Raw genomic sequence first — 10,746 nt, 5'->3', positions numbered from 1 at the left:
CTGACGCCGGAGCTGGCTATTACTGGACCTCACTGGTAGGCAGGGAGGAGGCTGGTATTGGTTTGTCCTTAGCTAGACAGACAGATGAAACCTAAACTAGTATAACTTCAGTGGCTTAAGTTTTGTCTCTGATCCTTTCAGGGCTAATTGAGTGAAGGTACCCCAGATTATAGGTTTGTGGTTCCAGCTCTACCAGCGTAAACTTTTCATCTGTCCATGCCCAGAGTTATAACCCTATGTAAAATAGGAAGGCAGCCTAAGCTTTGGTTATAAAGCCGAATGCTAATGTTCGCTGCATAATGGTTCATTTTTCCTGCTTTCATTCTCTTTGCAGTTTATACCGATGCCTGTGCTTTATGGCGTGTTCCTTTACATGGGCGTTTCATCACTCAGAGGCATTCAGGTACACAATTTTATAGCATATTGCATGCGAATTATCTGACTGTGGCCTGTGCATTAAACCACAGAATCACGGGCAATGAGGGTGGGAAGGGATCTCAGGAGGTCACATCTAGTCAACCCCCTGCTCCAAGCAGGACCAGCCCCAACTATATCATCCCAGCCAGATCTTTGTGAAGCCGGGCCTTAAAAACCTCCAAAGATGGAGATGCCACCACCTCTCCGGGTATCCTGTTCCAGTGCTTCACCACTCTCCTAGTGAGAGAGTTTTTCCTTATATCCAACCTAAACTCCCCTTGCTGCAACTTGAGCCCATTGCTCCTGGTTCTGTCATCCGTCACCACTCAGAGCAGCCCAGCGCCATCCTCTTTGCAACCCCCCTGCAGGGAGTTGAAGGCTGCTATCAAATCCCCCCATCAGTCTTCTCTTCTGTAGACTAAATAGCCCAGTTCCCTCAGCCTATCCTCAAAAGTCGTGTGCGCCGCCCCTGAACCACTTTCGTTGCCCTCCACTGGACTCTCTCCAACTTGTCCACATCCTTTCTATGGCGGGGGGCCTTGAGATCCTGCATGTTCAGGACCCACAACTCAAGTGATGCGCGACAACTTCTTTTCAGTTCTTCGACCGCTTGAAGCTGTTTGGGATGCCAGCGAAGCACCAGCCCGACTTCATCTACCTGCGACACGTCCCCTTGCGAAAAGTGCACCTCTTCACCCTGATCCAGCTGGCTTCTCTGGTTTCGCTGTGGGCCATAAAGGCGTCACCTGCTGCCATCGTCTTTCCCATGATGGTAAAAGAACCAGATGTTTGCTGTAGTTAGGCCCAGTCCTTTCCAGGCTGTTTTAAGGATCAGAAAAGGCTGTAATCTTAATTGCACTATGGTCTCCAAGGCACAAGTGCCCCAAAGGGACCCGAAATATAATTAAGAACACTTTCTTTTCTCTCAGAGAGGTCTAAATAAGAAGAGAGTCCTAAAGGCCTCATCTGTAGCTCTTAAACACGTGAAAAGTCCCATGGAAATCTTCTTTTAAGAGTGTGCTAGGGCAGAGGGTTTTTATAAAAGGTATTAAATTAACTCCAGACAGGAGCTGGACTTGAATTCAGTGGCGTCAGTCTAAGATATCAGGTGTATTTTGTAGTATTGGTTACTAAGTGTAGGGTGGATTAGCACTTAGAGTTTTATCACGTCAAATGGTGGAGACGAAACCAGGGGGAGGCTGTAGAGTTGATTTTGACTGGCCTTGGCCAACAGATGCTCTCATTACAGTTTGCTTTGTCTGTATTCTGATTTTAGCTAGCGCCTCTTTCGATGCAGGCCAGGCCTGTAGACCCAGTTCAAAGTTGCTTTGCATTACCGCTGCAGATGGGTCTTATTGGAAATGGAAAATGAGGGCCGCCGTGTTTACAGAATCGTGGAAGGTTTTTATGACAGCGAAATACTGTCCGAATACAAAAGCTGAGCAAATGGAGACCCCATTTGGTCTATTGTTCCCTCTAGTGTCTCGTACCTGAGTTGACTGCAAATTCTAATGCACCCGCTGGCTTCAAGCCATCTGTGAACTGACTTGCTGCTCATTTTTATTCATAAAGGTTTTGGCTCTCGTCTTTGTTCGGAAAGTCTTGGATTTCTGCTTCTCAAAGAGGGAGCTGAGCTGGCTTGACGACCTCATGCCAGAAAGCAAGAAGAAAAAAATAGAAGATGCCAAAAATAAAGCCAAAGAAGAGGAGGTAATATGCTTTGAGGCTTTGGGGCCAGGCAGCTTTCTTGAACTTTGAACATCACTTTCGTAAGACTTTGTAGACTGAAAATTGGTTGGAGGACCAGACGTAAATAGGAATATAATGTATAATGCTAGCGATGGGAACATTTTGATTTTGATGTGCTTTGAAATCGAAACTGGTCCAAACAAGTTGTGTTGAATTGTTCATTTTTTGTAGGTAATGAGTCGTTTTGGCGGGATCAAAAGGTTATATTTTTTGCCTGTTTTTTGATGGTGTTGCTTAGCGAAACATTTCACACAGCTCTACGTTTGGAGCTGTTGTCTTAAACCGGCCAGAGATTCAGACATGCAGCATTGCACTTGAGTCATGTGATCAAGGTTTTCTTTGCAACCGCACGAGTTAGGATATTATGACGTTTTTCCGTAGACGTTGAGATTCTGCATAATCCGTCTCCTGCTTACCATAGTTATGCACCAGGGGCATATATCAAACATCTTTTTCTCTAACGGATCTGTTCCCCTGTTAGTTGAATGAACCTAATCAGAGCTGAGCTTTATTCCTTGCACAACAGAGAGAAAACTTGGTTTGGGGTTTTTTTGTTGTTGTGTTTTTAATGACAGGAGTCTCAGAAGATGATGGATGCTGCTGAAACAAATGTCATTGAGCTGCCTCTGGGGAAAGCTGAATATTCAACTGCTCCAAAGCAAAATAACAATGGGAGGTAAAAACACCCCAGCGGGGTTTTCTCTCCGTTTCTTGTTCCGTTTGCATCGTGCCATCTTAAATATCTTCCCACGTCGGACTAAAAACTCAAGGAGTTTTAAAATGCAGCTTGAGGAGTGTGTGCATGGGGGTGATGCGATACGGTTGCCTGCTATAACAGAGAGGTGGGGTTGAGAGGCCAGGAGATACTTGCTGCTAACATATATGTTTAAGTGTAGTAACCTGATTGCTGCCCGATATCTTCATTGCAGGGTGGATCCTTCAGAGATTAACATCTCCGATGAAATGCCTAAAACGACGGTATGGAAAGCTCTCAGCATGAATACAGAAAAGCTCTAGATCCAAGGAGACGAGGTACAGCCACGGCGCACAAAGCTGCCTTCTCTCTGCAGACGTCCATGGGCAAGCTCGTGGGGTGGGACGGGGAGAGAGACTCAGGGCTGGGAACCAAGACTGGTTTCTACTGGTGAGAGGGGAAACACCTCACCCTGCTAGTGGGATGCTTGGTGAGAAATGGCCACAAGAATAGCTGGGCAGGAAACCTGTTCCTTCGTACGGGTAGAAATGATTGAACAACTGACAGCGGATTTTAGCCTTCTCTTGCTAATGATGCCGTTTCCCTCTCTCTGCTTAGTTTTTCCATTTAGGGATCTTGGCTTTGGAGGAGGCGACGAATGAGAAGATGACTCAGGGATGAGCCAAGACACACAGACAGGGGGGAAAAAAATACTTTTCGAAACAGAGGAAAGGAGAGAAAAAAATTAGTACCCTCCCCGCCCCCAGGACTTCCTTCAGTCAAGTAACTGGATTCATATTAAAGCCATTCAGAAGTTTTCAATTATCTTTGGTGTGCTTTGGTGGGCATTCAGTATCTTCAGACCAGCAAGCTGAGGTCCATATTGCAGTCAGCAAGAGTTCAGTGTTAATTCAGCCTCTGTATGTGCGTGTGCGTGCGTGTGTCCTGTTGCGGTTTCGTAGTGGTAGAGAGACTGCTGCTGCATAACCATTCAGCGCTCTCTATTTTTTTTTTAATTTGATCCCCCCCCCCTTTAAAATATAAACACTGAATGTACAAAATCGGTGCCTGATGTTTCTGAGGCATCCTTCTTTTCCTAGTTTTTTTGCTAACTGGCTGCTAGTCCAGTTGGCTTCTCGGTTAAGTTTTATTTTCTCTTGTATTGCAAGATGCAATGTAGTCCCAGACTGGGACAGCATAATGCGAGTGTGTGCAGCAGAGTTGGGCTAAATGTGGGATTAAAAGATAACTGTAATGCAGTGGGTGCCCCTGCCTGGCATTGGCCCTGTGCAGTTGCCCTAATGAGAAGCTGGGGTATGCATGCGCCTTTATAGACCCAGGAAATAACAGGAGAGATATAGAGCTCTTGCCCTAATGCCACCCCTGCCAGAGGGTCGTGGGTATTGTTGCTCATGCAGGCTGAGCTCAGTGCCCTTTCCAGGAGCAGCCATTCATCCTCCACCATGTCCCACCCTCCTGTCATTTGTTATTCTTGGGATTCCCTGAAATAGGGGGGAATTTCCCATACTTCCCACTGTCTCCACCCCATGTGCATCTCTCCATTAGCTCCCCCCACCAAGGACCAGTGCCCTCCTGGGTTGGAAGGAACAGGGAGGGCAGCTGCTGCCCTTTCTTCCCCCTACCATGGGGCAGGATTTGGGGACCCAGTAAAAGAAGGAAGCCTCCTTCACTTTGCCCTCTTTGGCTCCATCCAGCTGCCGGCAGCAGGAACAGCAAGCAGCAGATTTTGGCTGGCTGAAGCTTTCGGAGTTTCCTTATTTTCCTCCAAAACCAGGTGCCTGCCCAGGGAGCGGTCTCAGAAATTTTGGAGATGATCAGATATGGCCATCAAAAGTCCCTGCTTTACACACGGGCAGGTGGACATTGCCAAGCTATGGGCAGGGCCTCCCCTGGCCAGTGAGGAGTGGGAAAGGAAACTGAGGTGCACACAGACTTGCCTCAAGTCACACTGTAAAAATGTGCTGGGGATAGGGCCAGACCTCTGCTATCCTGATTGTTTAACCGTTTCAAGTTCAGTAGGTGTTTCCATGCTTTGCTGCATCGGGGCCTGCATTTAAACGACACTGCTTGTGGGAACAGTGGACTTCAGGTGCATATTGCAAAAGATTCAGCACTGTGACCCTTCGCTCCATAAACCTGATTCCATTTCATCACTGGAGGGTGCAAAACATGGCCTGTGACCTAGGCAACCAAACCAAAACCAAATGCTTTGCATGCTGGGCTGCTTGCTGTGAGCTGCTCTGGAGCCAGGCCTCGGACCCAGACCCCTTCTCATGTGCTACGCAGAATAGCGTTTCAGAAACAAATGGTTCTGATGGGAATTCATCTTTGTGGTCGCTGTGCAGAAAGGAAAGAGGTAAAACACTGATTGAGGCACAATTTGCTTCTGTGATCAGTCAGAAAAAACTATCACAGTTAGAGAGTCATGTGCGGCATGCCGTCGGACAGGCAGCAGAATGGGAGATAAGGCATGGAGCAGAAAGCAGAGCATCAGATCGAGCAGTGAGCAGAAAGCAGAGCAGCAGCTGGGGCAAGGGAAAGGGTTTGGAGTGGTACCGGGTTGATTTGTGGCATGCCTGCCAAAAAATAGTTGGCCCCCACTGACTCGGAGACTACCCAGGCTTTCTTTTTTTGTCACGTGCAGGCTTACAAATTATCACGGGCCACTCAGCTGATGAACCCCCTTCCAGAAACCCGAGTCAAGTCATGATCCAGCAAAACGTTTCAGCGTGTGATGCAGTGTAAGTTAGGGGCGGGCAATCATTTTGGGAAGAGGGCCGCTGACTGAGTTTTGGCAAGCCATTGAGGGCCGCACGACAGGTAGCCCAGGGCAGTTAAATATGAATTTTCTAACTTTTTTAGGGGTCCCGTGGGCCGGAGAGAATGGCCTGGTGGACTACATCCGGCCCCCGGGCCACATTTTGCCCACCCCTGGTGCAAGAGCATGTGCTTAAAAGCACATGCAACAACAATTAAGCGCATAATGCTTGGTAGAGCTAAAGCACTTCAGAGACAGTGAAGTGGCCAGAAAAGAAGTCTCAAAAGCACTTACTCAGCTAGGGAGGATGCTCCTAGTACAGGCATTATGGAAAACATCCATATGGCTGTCTTCTGCGCCACGTCCTCCCGTATAGGACATGCCCGGGGGCGGGAGGGCTGTGTCAGGGTGGGGCTGCAGTGATTCAGTACCCTGCTGTAGCTGGCAATACGTTCTTTAGGGAAAGAGCTGTTTTGTTTCCAAAGGCCATCGGGGGAGGAGCTCTGCACAGCTCCTCGCCTTCTTCTTTGCAGCCCATTCATGCCACGAACCTTTGGAATTTGTAAAAGCCATTATTAAAATACTAGCTGCCCATCACTGTTCCCCTAGCAGGGCGGGAGCAGCATGACCAGGTCACGTCTTCCATTGCAGCACTCCCGGGTCTCTCCAGAAATGCAGAGAGCTCCTGGAAGTGCCTCAATGACCATTACCTCTTGAATGGGTTGCAACTCAGCCTCAGCTACAAGCTGTAATGCCCTCTCTTCTCATTTGCAATCCTAAACTCTTTGCCAGCCGTATCCTTTGCTTTCCAGTCGTGTGGTCCATGACAGGGTTATGCACAAATAGCGGGTGGGTGGGTGGTGTGCGTGCTGTATATGTCCAAGCTGGACTAAAGGCTTCACAGAAGTAACTCAAACCATTTAAAAACTTGTACCCTCCATTTCAATGTCTTTTTATGCCACCGTCTTTGGTGAAAATGAAAATCAGTGTAGTTCATCGCAGGGGCATTTAGTCTTTTCATTGTACTTGAATGGAAAGGTTTGGGCTGCTTGACTATTTGGGTTCATTTTTAAACAGAGCTCCTCTAAACGTACCGTGGGATAAAGCAAAATCTCACGCTGATCCTAGCTGCCACAGGGCCAGCATCTGAAAGCTCCCAGCACCGAACAGAACGGAGTCGTCACGAGAGAAAGAAACCTCAGTAAATTAAAGCAAATAAACCCCAGAGGATGATAAAGCCGAGGGCCTTTCCTCCTGCTTTTGCTCCTCTGTGCATGGACAGTTTGTGTCTGGGAATGGTACTGACAGTCTCTGCTCTGCTTCCTTTCATGGGACTCGTGGAGCAATGCCTCAAAATACAATGAATCAGAACACGCAGTAGAGGCGACAGCTTTTATTAAACCAACTGGATTTCTGCAAAAAAAAAATTGCAAACATCTAGTTAGTCTAATAAAAGCTATCGCCTCTACCACACGTTTTGATTTCTTTTGCCTCGAGCCCAATACGGCTGCAACAAGGATACTCAAAATAAAACGCTCGTTTATTCTGGATGCCAAGTGCAATCCACGGTGCGGTGCAGGCTCCCCCTCTAGTGGCTAGACCGGGCCAGTTGAGAGGTTGATGGTTTTTGCTACGGCCTTTGAACCAAGAAGCCTGGGTTAATTCGAGCGTCTCCCCAGTGTTTCCTGCATTCAGACACAGCAGCGGTGGGTTCAGTCACCAATGACACCGCAGTGTCTAAAACAAGTTTCTGGGTGCTGTCAGGGCTCCCCAAGAGAAGAAGGAAACAGCTGATTTTCCTGACACTTTGAAAAGTAAGTTTTAGCTCAGTTCAAGATTGAAATGACCTGCTGTGTCTGTAGGGCGAATGCCGTTCTACCAGCAGGCAGGAGACTCCTTTGATTTCTCTATAGCCCCTAAAATATGGTCCCATATCATACCATATTGATTATGGTAAATCATTTGAGGAACATATTTTTCATTTAAAAATAATAGCATGACGAATAATGGAAAGGGATGACGCCACCCCGGCCGTGTCCTTAAAAATGGCCTCATTTGGGTTGGTTGAAGTGCTGAAGGGCAGAGGAGACTGGCGCGCAGTGGAGCTGTTTACACCCGGAAACCAGCATCGCGCGTACGCCATCCATTCCCTTTTAAGAAGAAAGCCCAGCCCATAATGAACACGGTGGCTGCTTCTTAAAGTCTGGATTATTCCACTTTGCCAGGGATCACATCTATGGTGAAAGCAGACGGTCTCAAAAAGCCTTGGAGCCAGTATTGGCAAGGCCATGCTTCAAAGAGGTGCAGAGTCTCTTTCTTCCATGTTATAAGATTTTGGCTTAAGAGTAATAATGATGCCCTTTACAGTAAATGTTGGCTTCTCCATACTTGCCTACTTGTCAGGAAGTGTTTGGATCAGGATTTCAAGTTCTTGATGTCAGTCTTTGTTTTAGGGAAACTGAGAGTCTCTCGTGACGCTGGTCTCAGCGGGGGCAGGTGGCAGAACAGGCAGCGATGCTCTGAAGTTGCAGCAAAGGAAGTATAGGTTGGATATTAGGAAAAGCTTTCTCACTGGAAGGGTAGTAAAGCACTGGAACAGGTTACCCAGAGAGGTCGTGGCATGTCCATCCTTGGAGATTTTCAAGACCCGGGTAGACAAAACCTTGGCTGGGATGATGTAGTTGGGGCTGGTCCTGCTTTGAGCAGGGGGCTGGACTAGATGTGCCCTCCTGAGGTCCCTTCCCACCTGATTTTTTTTTTTAATGATTCCAAGAAAAGGACAGCTGGGGTTGTCCTATGAACAAATCTCCTTTTATTTCACCTGGAAAGTTATTCCCCAATTCCAGCAGCGGTGGAAAGAAAACACCCCCTATCCTAAGATCATAAAATCTTAGAAAAGTAGGGCTGGAAGGGACTTCTGGAGGTCAGCTCATCCAACACCAGGATCATCCCTATCCAAACCATCCCATACACATTCTTGTTCCTAAAACTATACCATCAGCCCTGTGATACAACCACACAGGAAAATCAGGGGGACAGTGGTGGGACTTGCTGTGGCTGCAAGGGGTTGTTAAAAGATGCTTGAGATGTTGTGACCCTACATACCCACCATCTTGGCTGCCTGAAGGTTTGAGCATACACATGCTTTTCTGTTGGTTGTGCAGTAGGTCCGTCAAATATATCTGGGTGGTTTGTAGCAAACGGGCTTCAGGTGGCCCAGGAGCTGTTCCACTGATGGACACGGGTGCCTTGCTGCTCTGTCATCCACTGCAGTCCTCTGCACCAGCAAGATGCCTTCTTGCCATGCTGTCCTGGTAGCATTTTATATTGATGTCAATGCTAGAGCAAAACCAATGGAGAAGCTTCTCCATTGCTCTTTTGACCCAAGGGAAGGTGATAGAGGGAAGGGCCCAAGCGTGGGAACGCATCGCTGCGTGGAATGACTTAAGGACTCCCTGCTCCAGCTTTGCAAGCCAGTTTAAGGCTGAGCCCTCCAAGATGCCCGCAGAGAGCAGCATTAAGCAAAGCTGCTGCTATGGGAAACATTGGCAGGTGAATTATCCCCCCCGGTGCCAAAGCCGCTCAGCAAAGAGCTGTGCTGTTATTTCTAGCCCTCGTGGTTGCAGAGAAAAGCTTGAAAGGGAATTGCAGAGGATCAAAAACCTGCAGGCTGATCATATGGACCCCAGATTTATTGACCTCCCCGTCCCCTCTACAAATATGAGGATTTTTAAGATAAGATCATGATTTTTTTGTGGTTAAACTCATGATACTCTCTGTGTTAGCAGTAAAGCGAATACATGAAGAAAGCAATTTCCGGTCTGTTTGCATAGAGATCCTACAGCTGGTCTGAGTCTAACAGGTAGAGTTGAGCCCTGCTCCTAAGTGCCATTTTCTCCCTAGGAAGGTAGTAAAGCCCTGGAACAGGCTCCGCAGAGGATGCAGGCTCTCCATCCTTGGAGGTTTTTAAGATTCGGGTAGACAAAGCCTTGGCTGGGATGAAGTAGTGGGGGCTGGTCCTGCTTGGAGCGGGGGGTCGGACTAGCTGTGACCTCCTGAGGTCCCTTCCCGCTCTCATTGCCTATGAAACTAGGACCTCATTTGAAGTCATGGCCCCTAGTTTGGGGAAGCACTTCCAAAAACACGTAGCAGGCAGTGTCTAACTCTTACTGACTTTAAATGGGCATTAGGCAGGTATTTGCCTCTAAAAGCTACCCCCCAGAGCAACATAAGCAATTACATTAAAGCAGGGGTCAGCAGCCTACAGCCTGTGGGTCAGCTCCAGCCTGTGGCCATGGGGTTTCTGTAGTGTTTGGCGGCAGGGGGGATCTCCTGCAGGTGCTCTCCCCTTGGCGCTGTGGATATGAATGCCAGCTGGGAGAAGTACCAGCTGCAGGTGCTTTCCCTACGCTGTCTGGTGGTGGCAGGGCCCTGGTGCCCTCCCTTCTGCCTCCAATCAGCTGGTCAGAAAGATTGCCTGCCCCGGCATTGAAGTGTTTTAAATCGGCATTAAATTTATGATGGGGGGTGGTGGAAAAAACGCAGTCATGAAACAAAAAAAGAGATTTAACCTTGCAAATGATTTCTAAGGAGTTGATCCTTTAACGTTCCTAGGAGCCTGTGACTTTGCTCGTTATTATGGGACATGCTTCAATAGTACCTTGTAAGTCTAATTGATCTGCTCTGTCTATTATCATCATCACCATTGTTGTTAGTTCAGGCGATAATGAAGGCTGGGATTTTCAAAAGGAAATAGATGCCCAAATTCAGTGGCGTTCTGGTACCTCTTAGGCTTCTTTGAAAATACTAGTCAAGTGAAATGCATAAGGATACCTAAAGCAGGAAGGAAGAAACTGTAAAAAAAAACAAAACAAAACAAAAAAACGGTGCTGGCACATTTTTTTCTAGTATATTTTCTTCCTCCTAGTACGCTACATGTAGAAATAGAGAAATTATTTTCTTTTTAGAGATACTGAAATATATTTATTTTGTTGTAAGAGATGATGTAGTTTGAAAACATTCCACGTTGTAAATAAAATGGAGAAATCAAGTCTCTCTAGGTGTTATTTCTGAATTAAAACCTTTGCTGAAAGTTAAAAATCTGACC

At 47.3% G+C, this 10,746-nt stretch overlaps 1 protein-coding gene across 1 annotated transcript in view; it reads left to right on the top strand.

The window, feature by feature from the left end:
• SLC4A8 (solute carrier family 4 member 8) overlaps positions 1-3,685 on the top strand; it is a 66,170-nt gene extending 62,485 nt beyond the window's left edge. The window contains exons 20-25 of the mRNA XM_019511436.1: positions 335-403; positions 1,016-1,189; positions 1,990-2,127; positions 2,742-2,842; positions 3,096-3,198; positions 3,479-3,685. Of these exons, the coding sequence (XP_019366981.1) occupies positions 335-403; positions 1,016-1,189; positions 1,990-2,127; positions 2,742-2,842; positions 3,096-3,183 (570 nt within the window). The 3' untranslated portion in view covers positions 3,184-3,198; positions 3,479-3,685. The remainder of the gene's footprint in view (positions 1-334; positions 404-1,015; positions 1,190-1,989; positions 2,128-2,741; positions 2,843-3,095; positions 3,199-3,478) is intronic.
• The last annotated feature ends 7,061 nt before the right edge of the window (positions 3,686-10,746 follow it).

Source organism: Gavialis gangeticus, unplaced genomic scaffold (assembly GCF_001723915.1).
Source record: "Gavialis gangeticus isolate Ggan-Ray unplaced genomic scaffold, GavGan_comp1, whole genome shotgun sequence".
NCBI classification, from domain to species: Eukaryota; Metazoa; Chordata; order Crocodylia; family Gavialidae; genus Gavialis; species Gavialis gangeticus.
The sequence above is the reverse complement of the archived record's forward strand: the minus strand, read 5'-3'. Positions and strand labels throughout refer to the sequence as shown.